Source organism: Amphibalanus amphitrite, unplaced genomic scaffold (assembly GCF_019059575.1).
Source record: "Amphibalanus amphitrite isolate SeventyFive unplaced genomic scaffold, NRLGWU_Aamphi_draft 000607F_arrow, whole genome shotgun sequence".
Taxonomy (NCBI): domain Eukaryota; kingdom Metazoa; phylum Arthropoda; class Thecostraca; order Balanomorpha; family Balanidae; genus Amphibalanus; species Amphibalanus amphitrite.
The window spans coordinates 106946-125907 of NW_024882101.1; the positions used below are offsets into that span (position 1 = coordinate 106946).

The 18962-nt window shown below is 53.3% G+C and overlaps 2 protein-coding genes across 12 annotated transcripts in view; one reads left to right on the forward strand and one right to left on the reverse strand.

Annotated features, from left to right (window-relative positions):
- The window catches only part of LOC122394711 (aspartyl/asparaginyl beta-hydroxylase-like), a 35224-nt gene extending 27949 nt beyond the window's left edge, over window positions 1-7275 (reverse strand). For 2 of the 11 annotated variants that reach the window (XM_043391787.1, XM_043391786.1), the window contains exons 1-5: window positions 7089-7248; window positions 5185-5286; window positions 4405-4491; window positions 759-917; window positions 189-289 (exon numbers count right to left, since the gene is read on the reverse strand). In XM_043391787.1, coding sequence (XP_043247722.1) covers window positions 189-289; window positions 759-917; window positions 4405-4491; window positions 5185-5236 — 399 coding nt within the window. In that variant the 5' untranslated portion in view covers window positions 5237-5286; window positions 7089-7248. The other 9 variants (XM_043391794.1, XM_043391783.1, XM_043391782.1 and 6 more) reach the window with 8 other exon arrangements.
- Window positions 7276-16825: 9550 nt separating this feature from the next.
- LOC122394726 (WSCD family member GA21586-like) lies at window positions 16826-18482 on the forward strand. The gene is made up of 2 exons (XM_043391827.1): window positions 16826-16855; window positions 17018-18482. Exons 1-2 carry the CDS (start codon window positions 16826-16828, stop codon window positions 18170-18172), a joined length of 1185 nt encoding a protein of 394 aa, XP_043247762.1. The 3' UTR covers window positions 18173-18482.
- Window positions 18483-18962: the final 480 nt, after the last annotated feature.

An 18962-nucleotide genomic window follows, 5' to 3' on the forward strand; every position in this document is an offset into this window, starting at 1 on the left:
GCCGGTAGCGGGCGCTCCCACCAGAGGTCAGTTATAGGGGTCACCCACCAGGTCACCGGGGCACTACTACAGCCCAGTCAGCCCTGCACCAGTTACAGCCGCGCCCGGCGCCGGTTATATACATTACAAAGCGGGCGGGCGGCGGAAGCGGCAGCGGCGGCAGTGGCCGGGAACGGCGGTTCCCTCACCTGGTCGGCAGCAGGCGGTGGCGAGTCGACGCTTTCGACGATCGTCTCCACGATAGTCTCCATACGCGGCGCTGCCGCCGGTGGCGGGGCCGGCGTGTCCACTGCAGCGAGAGCACGGGCAGCGGTCAGCACTCAGCGGAGTTGGCATTCATAGACGTTCTGCCAAGTGTCTTATAAATAAATCATGCGCTTCTTCTCAGAATAACACCATTGGACTAAATTTTCGCGTCTAAAGCAGTTTCAGCTTCCTATAACCAAGACTGTGCGACCTAAGCGGCACATCTTCCTGATAAGACTTTCACCACTGACAGCGGGACATTGCGAAACCGACTCTAACCCTATCGACAAATCATGAACAAAACTCGGCTGATCATGACTGTTGAGCTCATCTTATTCAATATCTAATTCAACGTGAGCCGGCTCCTCACAGAAATTGTCTCACTCAAGCCAGCTATCAACTCACTATGCGCCTTGTTTAACTCCAATTCTTATAACACGTTTACCCAAGCTCACTGCCTCCCTCTTCATTCACACCACTTAACTCACTCTCACCTCTTCACTCAAACTCACCGTGTGCGATGCCCTGTGACTGGACGTAGAAGAGCGCCAGGAGGACACCGACGCCGGCCAGTAGGACGAGGAAGACGAGCACGGTCAGACAGCTGCTGCCGCCCTCCGAGTGGTGCTCCTTTATCTCCTCATCGCCGGTTCCCTCGTCGCTGACTGAGTCTGAACACGGCCAGGGAGGGGCGGGGGAGAGTCAGCTAGCGGGTAAAACAGTCGAGCAGGTAAAGCAGGAGGTAAGCAGGCAGCGGGTTAAACAGTCAAGTCGGACACAAACAGGGAACAATGAGAAAGGGGGAAGAATGCAAACGCTCGCTCGGTGAGAGACCACCAAGACTGCCGAAGGGTAAGCGATTTGGTTCTACAGAAAAAAATGACGTGCTTTGTTCGGTGTGGACTGTGGACTGTAGAGGGAAGCCTTCTATAATTATTTGCGATATTGACAGAAGTGAGCCTGCAGCTCGCACACATACATTGCGGGTGGCAGCGGGTTCAGGTGATAAAACGTTGGATAATCTACACTGTTTTTTTCTCGCTTATTTTAAGACGCATCAGTCAGGTTTGGCTATTTATGTTAGGCTAATTTCGACTGAAATACTTCTCTAGCTAAACCAACTGGCATAACAGCTAGCCCACTAGGCATACTTTTATTTCATGATCCATATTAGTAGGGAAATTCAAAGAAAAAGGGAGCCGATGTAACTATTTTCTACAGGTTAGTGGACAAACCAAATCACACACCACACGGGTCAGAGTACACGGGCCCGGGAGCAGGACCGCCAAATATCAGCGTAACCCATCAGCGGGTGGCCAATTGACCGCCCTACCAGCCCAGTTACTTCATAACATCGTCGGGTTGACAGTTTGTCCACCGGGGGCCCTGACGACGCTCATCGCAGTCACGTGGCGTCAGCTGGAGCGGCCGGCTTATTATAGCCCGGCGGCGGCGGCCGTCTTGGCAGCGGCGGCGGCCGGTCGAGAGCGCGGTCCGTCGAACGGTACGAGCCGCTCGGCAGCGGCGGAGAAGGGCCACCCGGCACCGGCCCCTGAGGACGCCGTCAAGGGCCGGACTGCGTTCATTGGGGCGCGTACCTGACTATACCACCACCCGAACGGCGTCACCCGTTGCCACGGGTCACTAAACGCTCATTTACAGCGACTGACACCACACGGTACAGGTGTTATCGACCCGTGCTGCGCCCGGTAGCAGACGGTGTCGACAGCCGTCAGTCATGACCGGGCAGGTGACCGACGGCGTCAGATCCGGCCGTCTGCTGTACTCTCGACCATCAGAGGGGCGGCTCATAGCCCTCACTACGGGGCGGAGGGCGCTGACAGCGGCTGACGGACAGCGTGCCGCTCGTGCCTGAACGGAGCAGGGGCCGTTACGTGCAGCCCCGAATCAGTGGCAGCACTCAGAGGCCGCAAACCGGGTGTGCCATCTGCATACATACAGAGCTCAGGCTTAGATCGATGACGGGATCTGGCCCGGATCGCTGGAGGATTGCTGATTTAAGCGGGTCTGGGTCGGGTCCGGATCGCTCGCCGGACCAATCCGGGATTTCTGCCCGGATCGAGCTGTGGCCATTGACCCTATCGGGCCCGGATCGCCGGGCGGGCGGCGTCGTGTTCCGGTCTGCCGGGCTCTCTCGGGCGCCGCGGCACCCGTCTGACCGGTACCGGGCGGCCAGCGTGGCAGACGTGGCCGCCGACACCGCCAGCGTGGAGATGCGCCACCCCCGCCTCCGCCGCCCCCGGACCGGTGAAAGGGAGCCACGGCGGCGGCTGAGCGGGACCCGTGGCGACATGCGTGCCGCAAAAACAGCGCTGCGGCGACCGGCCTCCGCTCGGCCGGCCGATTTGCGCCGTATGGACTACAGGCTGAGGCTGGGCAGAGTGGGGAGACGACGGACAGAGCGGGGGATGCGCCAACAGGTTCGCTGTTTGGCGAGATGTAGGTGATAAGTCCGGACTAAGACGCATCCAAGCAAAAATTAAGAAAGAGAACGGGTATCTGAGCTGGTATTTGCCGCAGTGTTGCAACTCGAGCAACGAATATCTTATTCTTGACGATGCGTTTTGAGGGTCAGAGACTTAGGAAGCTGAATCAAGAGTGCAGGTATTCGAGAACACTAACAATTAATGAAATAACTAAAAAGTAATGGAACTAAAAACATGCCGGCCAAAAGTGAGGAGCTATCAGGGCTCACCATTTCAGAAGGTGGGCTTTTCCCAGCCCCGAGCGGCGCACATCTGCCGTAAACATTTTCCCAGACCCGTGTGTCGCAACAGCTCGGTAAGACGTCATAACGCCATGCGAGCTTCGTAAATTCCGGCTTGGGCAACCGGGCAGAAACAGACCAGCGTCAATCAGAAACCATTGCAGACCAGCTGAGATGCTAATAAATATTGACAGAATGCACCCTGTCTCACAGGCACGGGATGATGTTGCCAAATACGGAGAACCCGAGTCTACTACGCAGCTGGAGGACTCGGGACGGTTTGTCCCACTCTTCGACGCGTGACTGTTGACGGGGTTGGAGAGACGGGTCTGTCTCCCCTCTCCGACCTGTGGTAGGTACTGGGGAGAAGGGGCCGACAAACTCGCCTCCCCGACCCGTGGTACTGTGAAGGTAGGACAGCCGCCGGAGCCCGTCGGGACACCGCTCGATCGGTGACGCAGCTCCGCGGAGCGTCGGTTGGCAGCGGCGCCGGTCAGCACCGACGGGGACGACAGAGCTGGCGGGCGGTGCGTCGGCCACCGGTCGGACAGCGACAGTCAACCACCGACGGAGACGTGTCAAACCGAGCCGACCGACGGCGGCCGCACGGAAAGGATTGACTCGGGAGAGGGGCCGTATGGGCGAGCCAGCGTAACATCGGCGAAAATAGACCGAAAAAAAACTTCCGTGGCTCATATGAAAACTACCAAAAACGTTTTCTTTTCTGCTCTCCTTCTGCACCCTACCCTCTCATCTTATCACACCCCATCCTGTCTTCTCTCAACCATGATATGATCATGGCTCGGCTTTCTCCCAGCACGTCTCCGCTGGCCCTGGGTGTCGGAGTCTCGGACTGACCGCCAATTGTCCCCGCTCGGTACCTGGCCGGGCCGATGTCCAACTCTCCACCATTCGGCAGGGCCGCCGGGGCGGGCCAGCTTCCCACGTGCTACACCAGCGGGCGCCGGTAGTGCTGCGGCGTCCGGGCCGCTCTAGAGACGCTCGAGCTGCGATAACAGCTAGTCGCACCAGTCTGACGCTCGTCTCCGAGTCGTTGTGCACTACCCTGGTTAGACGACCTCCCGTCACCTCTCCTCTCTCACATCAGCTCTGTGTCTCGGTGTGGACAGTCCGGTCCGGCAGCAATGAATGCCGAACAGCAGAGGCGCCAGCATTGACATCATTATTAGTTCCATGGACAACAAAAGTGCATTTTGTGATCTCCCAATGTTCCGGTACCCATTGAAAAAGGAATCAACACTTCCGAGTGTCTTTATATCAAACTATGTTACTGCGCACACGCAGGGACGCAGATGCAACTGCATTTGGTTGTTAGTACAGGTATAGCTACTGACCACTCATGATCCCTTGACTGGTTTAGAGCACACAGCAATCTGAGTGTCTGACTACCGGGTCTGGCTGAGCCATACCTGGCTCTACATAGAACTGGTCATCGTCCCGCACATCTGGCTGAAAGTCATCCTCCCACCGTTCGGCACCCGGGGCCTCTGCGCGTCCTGACCAAACGGTGCACAATACAGCAACATACATTTGAGCACATAACACATACACATAACCAGAAAATGTAGACAATGTAAATGTAGGAAATATAGCGGATACAGGCTGGAGGATGAAAGAGGGATGAAAGAAGACAGGATAGGGTGAGATAAGATGAGAGAATTGGGTGCAGGAGAGAGAGAGAGAGAGAGAGAGAGAGAGAGAGAGAGAGAGAGAGAGAGAGAGAGAGAGAGAGAGAGAGAGAGAGAGAGAGAGAGAGAGAGAGAGAGAGAGAGAGGGAGGAGGGAGGAGGGAGGAGGGAGGAGGGAGGAGGGAGGAGGGAGGAGGGAGGAGGGAGGAGGGAGGAGGGAGGAGGGAGGAGGGAGGAGGGAGGAGGGAGGAGGGAGGAGGGAGGACAGGAGGGAGAGGGAGATCTTACATGTGGTGCAAACACAAGAAAAAAAAAACAATCAAACCTGACCTAAGGTGATGACAAACCAAAATGTTCAGGCCTAGTACAGAAATATAATGATAAGCAGGTCTGCTGGTATAAAATTGTGAAGTTCACCTACATATTCAGAAGGGTAGGCACTAGCCAGTAGCCACCTACAATTTTTACCCCATCTCAGCTCAGTAGTATGAAAATAATTGAGTTTCCAGATAATCCTTTTCCCATTCACAAAAAGTAAGAAGTGCATTTTGTCACAGCTTACCCTTCTTCTTCCTCTTGTCCTTGCGCCGTCTCGCTTGTGTCTCTGAAGACATTATACACTGCTATTATAATCTCAGCAGCTAGTATTAATGAATGGTAGAGCCTGAAAACAGAGAGACAATCAATCACAATGAATTTGACTGCCTACGAGATCAGAGATCACTTCCACACACCCACCAACTCAACTATAGATCATTTCTATCAGACACCAGGGGTCTCAATTCTCATATCAACTGGCAGAACTAGGAACTCTGGCAAAAGAGACCTGCTATAGGGAACCTGATGCACTAGTTGTAGTGACTAGACTGAGCTAATTGTAATGGAAGAATGAACTGTAGGCACTAGGCTGACATGTGCATGACATTTACAGGGTGGTGTTGACATTTCACAGCGAGTGCTGTGTGCAGCAGTGTATTGGCTTTCCATAAAAACATCAACAAACTCAGACACTCACAACCCTCGAGCAGCAGGTTACATTAGTCAAATGTTCAAATACCGCACCAATACATCAGTGCAGCGTGCAACCATGAAACACTGCCCTGGGCATACTCCCCCAGGTCAGGCATGAGCTGAAATTGATGTGATGGCTAAAATTGTAATGAATATGAATTGTGATCTACTATGGACGTCAAACCCCTTGAGACCCCACTTTTTTGCGATAATTTTTGAATGCGTCAACTCTCGTTGACAATATTCTGGCAATGTGTGTTTCAGAACCTGCCGAAACTTTTATTACAAGGGTATTTTGACGCCAAACGATTATGAAAGGTACTTCTCGTTCACTCGTAATGCTAAGGTCAATTCAGGCCCGGGCAGAGGCTTGCGCTCGGCTACACTCGAGCCCCGCCACCAGCGCCATCTGCTCTTAATGTCATCTACCAGCGCCCGCTACCGCTACCAGCTACCGCCCACCATCAAGCCTGAATGGAGCGAGAGACGCGAGTGACCGGTCGCCGGGCAAGGAGCGCCGAAGGGGTAGGGCGGAGGGTAAATGTCAAGTTTAAGTCCTAAGAAGATTTCATTGATAAATTTTTCATATTTTTACATTATTTGACATCCTGAATCCAAAAATGATACTCATATGTCTCGCAAATAAAAGAAAAAAACATAATCAAACCTGACCTAACCTGACCTACATACCTATAACTTACCAACCTACAACCAACAAACCTACCCTAACCTAACCTAACCTACAAACCTACCTACCTACAACCTAAAACCTACAAACCTACAACCTAACCTAACCTAAAACCTAAAATTTTTGCTGTTTCATATTCGTATCAACAGCGCCACAATTGTAGTTAGGACCTAAACTTGACATATACCGGGCGGAGCTTAGCGCTGACGTCATTACGTGGCTCCGCCCCATAAGCGCGTAGCCTCTACCCGAACAGCAGATTCGTTCCGTGAAATTTAACATTACGAGTGAATGAAGTACCTTTCATAATCGTTTGCCGTCAAAATACCTTAGTAATTAAAGTTTCGGTAGATTCTGAAACACACATTGCCAGAATATTGTCAACGAGAGTTGACGCATTTAAAAATTATCGCAAAAAAGTGGGGTCTCAAGGGGTTTGACGTCCATAGTAAGCTCCAGTAATACCCCCGATCCCTAATCAAGTTACGCTATGTGCGGATAAAGCACGTACAGAGCGACACGACATCCTACACATCATTAACACCAATCCAACAAAATCCCGATAGACAAAATGGGAATTCATCAAGGTAGCTAATACACGATAACTTTTACTGAAAACTTACCACCAGTCCACACCTAACACGCTTCAGGCGCCGCCGGCTAACGTCTACGCCACGGTCATAGAATACTTGAGAATACTAGTCTACGCGGGCGTGGAGATCAACAAGACCTCACGTCGCTAACTTTACACCATCTGTTCGACTTACACAACTTAGCGCTTTTCATCAGATGACGTCGAATAGAACGTTTTTCGATGACGTCATTAACTTTCAGACTTAATCATTCCTCAATATTCATTGGTCAAACTTGGCCAGATGACGTCAAATTGTCCTCCTCGTTGCTCGTTACCATAGCATCTGCCAGCACCAAACTTGGGTATCACTGTGAACGAACAGAAATATGCGGTTATCGCCAAGAGGGTCAAAGACAAATCTTTGCTACCAATTTTTTTTTTTACCATTTTCAGCGTGTCTTTCCGGGTCGGAGTTTGACAAAATGTAAAGCGTTTCAGCACGATGACGCTTGCAAAAATAACTTTTTGCTTTTACAGTAGATAACTACAATTCTTCTGTATGCTGCGACACACGACCGAATGGATGGATGAACTCGGTATGTGAAAAATGGCACATGAATCCCACAGAGTTCAGTGATCCCATCTCAGCCATCTCACTTCAAAACCTCACATATTCAAAAACGCTGATGAGTTTTTCAAAATTTTCGAATACTGATTATATGCATTATGTATTCGAATCTTAACCTAGGGAAACATGAGCCATATAAAGAAAGGCTGTTTTATGAGAAGTTGAATAGAAACCTGTAGCGCCCCTCATGGCGAATGCGAGAAACAATGTTTTACAGATGTCGCTGCAAGCGGAATTCACGGAGGATGATTTCGTTAGCCATGAACCATTTGGCCTTTAATGACCTAGCATGGCGTCTTATCTCTATTTTCTGAGGCATACCTAATGGGTTACAGACATAATTTTTCAATTTAGTGTCTATATAAGAATCTTTTATGAGAAATCCAATGCTTCAGAAGGGCGACTAATCGCCGAAAAACGCGCAAGTTGTATTTTTCCCAATTGACTTACCTACAGTACAGGCTCGAGGTCTCCCGTTCCACACAAAGGAAAGGTTTCAAAGTTGAGCCGTGTCTGCGCGTGTTCTAGGCTTATTCGGAGCCCGTATTACCCCAGGCCCAGCTCTCGTCTCAGTCGGATAGATGAAGGTGACGCCGGTGGCGGTACCTAAGTATCTGCCTAATAACTTACCTAAATAGCATGTGCCACCTGTTGTGGGATGTCAGAACCTCTTTTGTACCTAATTTTCCTCGAATCAAGAAAACCATCCTGAGGCTAGTGGGAAAATAAAGCGAGGGGCCAATGAAATATGAACAAGCTGATCGTAGGCACCCCTGGAAGACTGGAAACCGAGCCCGAAAGCCCGGAAATGGAGATGGCCGGCCTACGACCCCACAATGTCAATGTAAAGGCCAGAGGGCCGGCACGAGTCGCTACATTCGAGGGTGGGCCGGTGCGGCGGCAGGGCGCGCCTGTCTCGCCCAGTGACTAGTCGGCCAGTCGCTCCCGGCGCGGCGCCGCTACCCGACAGCACGGGATCCCGAGAGTCGTCTCAAGAGCCGCCCTACCACTGGTGAGAGGACCAACACTTGGGCTTCCTCAGCAGCTGCATCGCTGTAGGTGAGTGGATGGTTCCTGAACTGACCGTCGACCGATTTTTTCAATCCTTCGGGCAGATAACTTTAATCACTTACTCGTGAAGATGAGACAGAGCTGCTCGTTTCAGCTCCGCATACTATACCTACATGACCCATTTGGGACAGGTCCTGATGACCCATTTGGAGCAGGTCGTGACCCTGACTGGAGGTCAACGTTTAATTTGACCTCACCGGTAGTCAAGCCATATCACTCGGCTCATTCTATTGACTATTGAGAGGAATGCGATGGTGGTAAAACTGTTCTCGTCGCTAGGCTGAGATAATATGATATCGCGGAAGGACGGTTTTTGAAAAAAAAACTTTCTTTGGCCTTTTTATTTTTGTTGTTTATTGGGGCTTAAGGGCGCGCCGACTACAAGGTCATTTTGCGCCCATAACTATATACAAGTAAAGCAAGTGTGTCACAAGAAAACCGACGTAATAAAAGGCTTAAAAAAAAGCCTAAAAGCTGGTTAAAAAGAGCAAAGAAGGGTAAAATACTCCAAGCGTATCGTAAAAGACAGCTGACTAGGGGTAAGGACTAGGTTAGAATAGACGTATGGACTAGTTGGTTTGGTATCAGATCGAGTAGATTACTTGGAATTTGATTGAACGGATAAAGGAAAAGATGTTGCCAGATAAAACCCAGGGTGACTCGTCACCCAGCAAGTGGCGGACGGTGATATCCGGAGCGATGCGGCCCAGGTAGCGAGTCCGGTCCGGTTCCAAGCGTCGACAAGATAAAAGCACGTGGGCGACGGTGAGAGGCACGGCGCACCCGCCGCAAACGGGCTGCTCATCTCCGCGGAGAAGGTGGCCATGCGTCGCATACGTATGACCGATGCGGAGCCTGCATAAAATCACTTCGTTTGACCTGTTGTCTTGCGAGCAAGACCTCCAATGCTCCAGAGTCGGCTTCACCTCTCGGAGCTTCCTGCCTCCACGCAGGCGCCACTCTGCCTGCCACTCCGTTAGAATAAAAGATCGTACAGCAGGGTAAAAATCACGCGCCGGCAATGGCAACCGACGAGTGCAGGGTGCTGCAGCAGCACGCCTTGCAGCCGCGTCTGCCAGCTCATTGCCATGAACGCCAACGTGACTGGGAATCCAGCAGAACTGAACAGATTTGCCCGATTGTTCTACTGACTGAAGCCGAGCTAAAATGTCTTGAACGATCGGGTCGGATGGATTAAAACTCCGTAGGGCCAACAGGCTGCTTAGGGAGTCCGATAAAATCAAGTAAAAAAGTCCGTCCGATACCTCAATAAAACACAAAGCCTTCTCGATGGCAACAAGTTCCGATGAAAACACCGAGGCGAAAGATGGCAACGAAAATGAACGGGTATCGTCGCCAGCGACGAAAGAACAGCCCGCTCCCTCAGGTGTTTTAGAGCCGTCTGTGAATACAGGAATAAAACCATCGTAAGAGGCAAGGTGTTCCAAGGCTCGGACTCGTGCCTCTGCAGGCAGCAACTTGCCCTTTGGAACTGCAGAAAGCGAAAGATCCACCTGTGGACTGACAATTTTCCACGGTGGAGGGGGCGCAGCCCAGGTACGACGAACGTTACGCAATGCTATGTCAGCTATTGAAAACAGTTCTTTCATGCGCACTCCGAACGAGGGTCGTAACCTTCCGTTACATCGGGTGGCATGCCGTGAAAAAACGTTTGGGTACGTCGGGTGCATAGGAAATTGGCGCAGTTTCAGCGCGTACCGCATACCCAACATCTGACGGCGGAGTGAAAGTGGCGGTTCATGCGCCTCAGCAAGAATGCTGCTCCTGGGCGAGGTGCGGAATGCTCCAGTGGCTACTCGGAGTGCTACATGATGGACTGTATCCAGGACCCTCTTGCTAGATTCACTCGCTGAATCGTAGACAAAAGAAGCGTAATCTAGCTTCGATCGTACAATAGATCGATATAGAAGAAGAAGGGTCCTGCGGTCCGCACCATAAGATGTGCGGGCGACACATTTCAAAACGTTCAGGGATTTAAAACATCGTTCCCGAAGCGTTCTAAAATGTTCTTTATACGTTAAACGACTGTCAAAAAAGATCCCAAGAAACTTCGCCACCGGACGAGTAGGAATCACCTGTCCATAGAGCTGGATTCCCAAGGGAAGGTCGCCGCAGCGGCGGCGGCAAAAGTGCATAGCGACGGTCTTCGTTGTTGAAAAACGAAGACCGTTGTCACGACTCCATCTCTCCAACCGCGTCACTGCAAGCTGCAGCTGTCTGGCCATATGCCGAGTGCTTGAAGCGGCAAACCAAATGGCAAAATCATCCACGAAGAGCGATCTACCGATCGAGACCGGCAGATCATCAGCGATGTCATTAATCGCCACTGCAAAGAGCGCCACACTAAGCACCCCGCCCTGGGGAACTCCGTTCTCTTGGGTAAAACTGCTCGAAAGACTACTGCCAACTCGGACTTTGAACCGACGACCCGATAAAAAGTTCTTAATAAAGAGGCCCATCCGGCCGCGTATGCCGTACTTGTGTACTTTGGAAAGTATTCTGTGTCGTAACACTGTATCATAGGCCGCCTCAATATCAAAGAACAGTGCTCCAAGGTGCTTCTTTTCAGTAAAACAGGTGCGTATCTCGGTGTCGAGGGCTAAAATGTGGTCAACAGGGCTGCGGTGCATTCTAAAACCGCACTGGGCGTTTGTAAAAACACCGTGATGTTCCAAAAACCAGCTAAGACGCACATTGACCATCTTCTCCATCAGCTTTGAAAGCGATGATGTGAGAGAGATGGGCCGATAGTGGAGAGGGTCATGTCCCGACTTGCCAGCCTTCAAGATAGGAATGATAGTGGCTTCCCGCCAGGTCTCAGGGAAAGTGCCAGTCTCCCAAAGCGAATTGAAAGTTGCTAGCAGCGCCTCGAGGGCAACTGCTGGGAGATGACGGAGCATGTCGTTGTGGACAGCATCCGGACCTTCTGAGACGCTGCGCAACGAGCTGATGGCAGACGTGAGCTCAGCCATAGAGAAAGGCTCATTGTACATCAAATTTTCAGCTGTGCTGAAGTCCACGGCGGCTGGTGCAGGTCGTGAGGACGGCTCTCCTCGGCAGCGCTGATAGAGTGCACGGCCTATCGTCTCTGCGACGTATAAAGGGTGGGATATGTCCGTGTTGTTCACTCTTAAAACCGGAAGCGGAACAGAGCTGAACCGGCCTTCAATGCGCTTCATGCGTGCCCATATCTGGGTCGTAGGAGTAAAACGGTTTAAGGAACTCACGTACGTGCGCCATGAAACAGCCTTTGCCTCTTTAAAAACGCGACGGGCAAAAGCCCGCGCTTTCTTAAAAGCGATGAGGTTCTCAGTAGTACTACTCCGGTCAAACTTTCTAAAAGCGCGCTTCCTGGCACGAATCGCATCTCCGCATTCCTTGGTCCACCACGGGACCGGAGGACGACGAGGCTGACTCGACGTCTTGGGTATGCACCCGTTTGCGGAGTCAATGAGTAAACATGTAAAATCATCTGTAGACATCACAGAGGCGTCGGCTCTGGATAAAACCGTGGCCTCTACGGCGGCCTGGAATTCGCCCCAGTCGGCCTTCCGAACATTCCACCTAGGTGGACGGTTGCCTGACACTGGGGACTCCTGGTGCTCCAGCCACACTGGGAAGTGGTCGCTCCCGAGTGGGTCGTCATGGACGGACCAGGTAAAAAGCTGAGCTAGCCGCGGACTGACTAAGCTCAGGTCCAGAGCCGATGTTTGACCGGAGGGTGTTGTAAAATGGGTGCGCTGTCCTGTATTTAAAATACACAGCGCCTCATCGCGGATAAAAGATTCTAAAAGTCGACCACGAGTGCCAGTCGTGTCGCATCCCCACGCCAGGCTATGGGCATTAAAATCGCCGACTACCAGGACCGGAGGTGGAAGCTCATCGACAAGTCGATGCAGCTCAACCACCGGGAGCGCTATACCTGGTGGTAGGTATAAAGAGCACACTGTCAGTTCCCGGTGGTTGAAATCAACTCTGGCGGCCACCGCCTGCAGGGGAGTCTGCAGCGGCACCTGGCGAGCAGGTACGCTGTGGTGAACCGCCAGAAGCACACCTCCATGGGCAATGGTAGGGGTGTCCAGGTCTCTTCTAAAAACAGAGTAGCCCTTGATGGCAAAGGTAACGTTTGGCGCTAGCTTGGTCTCCTGGAGACCTAAAACAAGGGGTGTGCGCCAACGGATAAGAGACTGTAGGTCCTGGTAGTTGGCCCGGAGGCCTCTACAGTTCCACTGTAGAATAAAAGGCGTGGTTAAAAAGGCGCAAAAAGGGCGCGTATAACATGAGGCAAAGGCGCACACAGATACCTGACTGACCACAAAAAAGGTAAAAAGCACCGAGAGAAATGCACCTGGTAAAAAAGCGCAATAGCGCGAAAAAGATAAAAGGATAAAAGAGGAAATGACTAGACTGAAAGACTAGACTAGGTCCTCTAACTCCGAGGAGGCGCTCCCCCCGTAACGGATACGGGGATGCCCCGAGCCCTCTCGGTGTAGCCTCCCTTCAGCAGAGGCAGATCGGGCGTGGCTCGAGCCCTGCTGGGGCTTTTTCGCCCGGGGGGCGTCACCCTCCGAGGGTGACCAGCTCGGGGGCGTCTGCCGCTTGGCGAGGCGCCCTGGAGCCGCGGAGGTCTGTTGCCGCCCCGACGGGGATGTCGAGGCGGCGGCCTGTGTCCTCGACACAGGCGTCTCTGGCAGCGGCGGTGGTGGCCGCCGCTGCGGAGGTGGAGGGGGCGGCGGGGGACCCATGATGGGCCGAGTCCCCGCCTCAGGTGTCTCCGGGGTGTCAGCGGCAACAGCCGCTTTGGCACTCCCGGAGGCGGAGTCGGCAGACGAGGCTTCCTTAGCCTCGAGGGCCTTCTGGACGAGGCGAGCCCTCCTCGCCTCTCGTGCCCTCCTCTCCTCCTCCCCCCGCCGCAGCGCCTCCTGCACCGCCGTGGGCGGTCGGGGGCGGGGCGGGGTGGGTGGCGCCTTACCCTGCGCCGGGGGGCGCCGACCACCCTGTCGGCGCTGGACGACGGCCCAGCCGTCTCCATCACCGTTCGCGGCTGGAGCGGGACTGGGTGGACCCCACACTGACTCTTGAGCAGCCTGCTCTGTGTTGCTCGGCGGCGCATGAGGCGCCGTGGTGTCCGCTGAGTCACCAGTGGCTACGACGGTGAGGCCGAATCGTTTGAGAAGCTGCACGAGCTGTGCCACACTCATCTGGGAGGCATCGGTAGAGTTTGTGACTCTCACCTTCTGGGCATACGAGGTCTTCGGGTGACTCTGGTTGTACACCTCCCGGGCCTCTTTGAAAGACAAATTTCTGGTAGCCTTGATGGTCATGATCTCTTTCTCCTTGACGTATGCAGGGCAAGACCTATCATACGCGGAGTGCGGCGTCTGCCCCTCTCCGCAGTTGACGCATCGGGGGGTCTCCGAGTCACAGGTTTCGTCAGTGTGGTCCTGCGAAGCACACTTGGAGCACGTGGGTCTTCCTCGGCAGTTGTCCTTTGTGTGGCCGAAACGTTGGCAGCGGAAGCAGCGCATGGGCGCTGGGACGAAAGGCCGCACGCGAACCTTCACGTAGCCCACGCGAATCTCACTCGGCAAGTCAGTGGAGTCAAACGTCAGAATTATGTTGTTGGTCGAGACCGTGCCTCTCTTCGTCATGATGCGGCGAGCCGCTGTCACGCCGAAATCAGCGAGCCCGTCCGCTATGTCCTCGTCGCTCACTCCCCTCAGATCGAAACAGTTAATGACCCCTCGTGAGGAGTTCTTAGATCGGTGAGGTTCCACTGTAAGCGGGATGGAGACGAGCCTCCGGCCGGATGCCCGTCCCTCGGAGAACACGAAGCGAGTAGCGTCCAACGCTTTCGCCGCCTCCTCGCTTTTCCTGAACTCGACCTCCAGCGCGCCGTCACGCATCCGGTCACAACGAACGATCGAACCAAACCGGTCACAGCCATCCTTCCGCTGGAAGGGCGACAGAGAGCTCAGCTCCCTGTCTGCGCTCCGGAAGATAAGGATCTTAGGAGATCGTGGACCTTTGTCGAGCACCGTTCGCCTGTCGGCCGAGGCCAACGGGCGAGGATCGGCCGAGGCCGAGGGATTGGACTGGGGGGAAGGGGGATCGGTCAAGTTATCCATGTGAAAGAGTTGGTCTCCGCCAGCTCGGCCGCCGACGCTCCGCAACGGCGCCGCTACAAGGCCTGGGACGGCCGAGCTGACTGTACGGGACTTGGCGGCACCTTCCGAGGGGGAGAGAGAGGCTCACCACCCCCCACGATCGGATACCGCCTCCTCCCTTGACGCCTCGCCGAGTCACCGCCAGGGGCAGCGACAGATCAGCCCCACCGACGGAGGACGAGCACAAGTGCCCGAACCCCGCCGGCGACACCTCTCCGACACCACCCCCGGCTGCATCACGACTGGGAATGGCTCCTCAAGTGCGGCGCCCCACTGAATGTCCCGCCCTTACAGAACTCAGGGCCAAAGAGGCGTGTTGCCCAGCCACCGCGACTGGCTCCGCACGGTGGGGGGCTCAACCTCCAGGATCCCGTTGTCCTGGGGTACGGGTCGGCTCGCCTAGCCTAGTAAAACCGGCTGGTACCCGAGGGGACGCCACTCCCCTTACACTAGCCCAACTCGGCTGTGTTCCTGCGGGTGCAAAAACAACGAAAAAGGGGAGAAAAGGAATCATAAAGCTGTGATCGAACGAAACGCGGACATCCGGTGAGAAGCAAAGCAAAAGCAAACAAAGACCGCTCAAGAGAAACAAAACCACGGAAACCAAGAAAAGTCGGGCCGTACCATCTGTCCATCCAGCGATCAAAGCAAGTCGTAGGCAAGCATGGGTCAAGCTGGGGCCGAGGGGGCGCTACTCCCCTTGCTGGCCGAGGCCAGGGACGCCGCGGGGCGAGGGCCCAAGGAGCCCAGTCCAACAGCGACCCAGGCCACTGCCAACCCCCTGCGGGGCCAATCCTGCAGACAATCCATCCAGTAAGCAAGGCAAGTCCAGGTCAAACGCGAGTCAAGCTGGGGCCGAGGGGTTCTTTGGCCTTTTTAATCGAAACGTTTGGCTTGAGGTAGAACATTTTGGTATATTGAGTCAGGCCTTTCAGCTTTCGATTGAGTTTTCTACGCCCTGCTACCTCAAAGTTCACGAGCTGCAGGGCCGGCGCGCATGTGGGCAATACGGGATAGGATATTGTCGCCTCGATGTACGGGTTAACCCTCGCCGAGCGATGGGGTTGATACAACCCCCTAAGGTTTTTCGCCAATAGCGTAAAAACGGCCGCCAAATTTGGCATATACCCTCTGAGACCTTTTGACATTATCTATCCTGAAACTTTTAGGTCAGGTCACCAGGTCACAAAAACCGGTACAAGTTGGGGTAAAATTGGACTAGTTTAGCGACACAGAACGACAAAATTTTTCGTTAATAGCGTTAGTGCCGTGGCACGTGGCGCTACCAAATTTCAGATACAACTTAGTGCATTCATTTGACATGTGTAATGGGAGTTTTGAGCTTCAGTGACCTCAATTCCAGTCACAAGGTTATAAAAACCGGCACCGACATAGGTACATTGTCAAAATGGCACTGAAAGTACACTATTTTTTTTCCATGAAATCTATAGAGCTGTTCATCGATTTGATTAAAACTTGCAGGATATGCTAAGCTCACCGAGTGCCATCACATGCAAGTCCCGTTTTTTTTCAAATTCGGTGGACCTGAGCCCTGAGGTCATCTAGAGGTCAAGACAAATTTTAAGGGAATTTGCCCGAATGGCTCAAACTGTAAAAACGAGAGATATATGCTCCATCTCAACGACTTTTTTGGGTTGTATTACTTATATAGTAATACTTAAGTTTACATCTATACTTAGTGTTTGCATGCTGCAAGAACGCTAGGGTCGGGTCAACTAAGGTCACCTGAGGTCAAACTACGTTTTCGCTAATAACTTGGCAGACAATGAGGCTAGAGCTTCAAAAATGGTGCCACTGTGTTCCTCGTGATCAGCCGAGTCAAACGATTTGCGATATGATTGTTCGCGTAATGATATATGTAGGCCCTCGCTTGGCAAAGGTTAAATCGTACAATTTTGACTTTAATAACTTATAACCTTCATTGACCTGAGCGAAAACATGACTTTTGCACTTTCGAATGAAAGCTACCGAATGACTCCTAGCATTTATGCTTACCTATAAGTTCTCCATGAGATAATCGGTATGGCCATGTTCGCCCACTTCCCAACCCTCGTGAGTCGTGACCTTTGACTGAGATCGCGCCCGGGCGCAGGTGAGGTCTAAAATACATAGTTAGGTATTTATTTTACATGTAAATACATATGTAGGCACTTCCTAATGCTCAATTTTACTAGATGCTTATACAGTCACCTGGCACCCGCCCTCTTATTTCAGAATCCGAGCTGTCAAAAGAACGCGGGCAAAGCCAATGAAGAGGTGAGGATGTTTAGGAACTGCTGTCCAGTTTCCTCGTTCCCGTCGAACGCAAAGAGCAGTGCTGCGCTGGTGTCGGTGGCCGTGTGCTGTCTGGTGGCGGTGACCCGACCCCGGGCCGTGCCGCTGGCCGCCCCCGCCGACACAGACGGCCGGATCGGCGGCCGGCCCATCGCCGAGCTGTGGGTGCCCAGCCGGCCGGCGCACGCCTGGTTCACCAACGCCCAATGCCGGCCGCTGCTCACCCGCTTCACGTGCGACCAGTGTCTGCCGCTCGTCTACCTGGCGTCGTTCCCCAGGTCGGGGAACACCTGGCTCCGCTACCTGCTGGAGGCCTCCACGGGACTTGTCACCACAAACGGTCATCCCGACTTCCGGACCTATCGAAATCAAACCTCGGACGGAATCATACTAAACGAGGAGCAGCTCTGGACTTGGCCAGTGGGGAATAAGGAGCTCATGAACTACGGCTATGTTGGTGAAAGGATCCCTTGGTCGCAAGGCGTAGGGATTGTTTCAAAGACGCATATGTTGCCCGAACCGTGGAGCAGAGCGGAGGCCGAAAACGCACCCCATGCTCTGTCGCCATTCCCGGAAACCGTCCCGAGGCGAGCTGTGCTGCTGATTCGCGACCCGTTCAAGGCCGTCATTTCCCTGAGGAAATATGGGGAAACGCAATCGATTCTCAACGAAAAGGATATGTCGTATCTTTTTCGGGGAAAGGGTTGGCGTAACTACTCCTCATACTTATCGCGCGTGTGGTTCAAAACCAACACACAGTGGCTGCAGGCAACCAACGAGACACATGTGGTGCTCTATGAGCGTCTGCGGCAGGACCCGATGGGGGAGCTGCGCGCGCTGCTGCGCTTCCTGCAGGTGGAGCCGGACCGGCGGCGGCTGGAGTGTCTGCGCGGCGAGCTGGAGGGGATCGCGCACAACCACCGGCACGGCGTGGTGCCAGACGGCGAGACGTACCCGCTGCGGGTGCGGGCCGAGCTCTGGAGCTACATCCACCAGCTGCACTGGCTCCTCAGAGACAGAGGTTACCCGGGACTGCCCCTGCAACAGTACTCGTTTGCAGACGAGTTTAGCGAAATAAATATACGGACGCATTGAGCATGATGCATGCGCTCAATATTTTCACCAAAAATAATTAGTCATCAACATGGCCTTGATTCCGCCAATGGCCAGCCCGTAGGCTATAACGGCTCGCAAAAAGGTGTCCGAACTAGCTCGAAAACGAGCTGTGCAATATCCGATGCGCGTCGCGCACTAGTTACCTATATGTGCGCCAGTGGAGTTAAGCTTCTCTCCGATATGCGAGTAGGTCAGTCAGACGAGGGTATTAACGGCTGGCCAGCGCACAGATATTCGGAGGAATCGAGCTACCCCCATTGTAAGCCGGGGAGCGCAACTCGGTACCCATCTGCAAAGCGTGCTCAACCATAGCATGTAATGCAATGTTTATAGGAATGTCCTACCAATCCTTTGTATACGTATGTAGTAGGGTGTGTCACTAATCGCAATGCAAGGTGCTCCATCGATTTTATTGTGCTCCACTCATGTGGAAAGGGCGTGGCATTGTTAATTTCCCGCAAATTTTAACCCCCAGGCGGCGCCGAGCGAGAGAAGTTTGCCCTATCTCACAACATAGGCGACCCTAGCGCCCCTGGCGGCTGTTTGTGAAACTAACAGGCCGTTGACTGTATGGGCTTATCCCTGCTCTCTGTAAGCGCGTCTAGGGACAAATAATAGTATGGGCAGATTGCAGAGAGTGCAAGCTAATGACGAATACCTATAATGAATACAATATATTGTCACAGGGGCCCAGGAACATTCTTCAAGTTGGGGTGCAAGCCCAAAATACCTGACATGACGCATATGAAATAGTAGCGTAGTCAGGGGG

Excerpts from the sequence above, each read along its gene's own strand:
- LOC122394726 (XM_043391827.1), top strand. The coding sequence starts at position 16,826 with ATGGCCATGTTCGCCCACTTCCCAACCCTC. Across the intron at positions 16,856-17,017 it reads TCGCCCACTTCCCAACCCTC|AATCCGAGCTGTCAAAAGAA; the intron begins GTGAGTCGTGAC and ends CTCTTATTTCAG.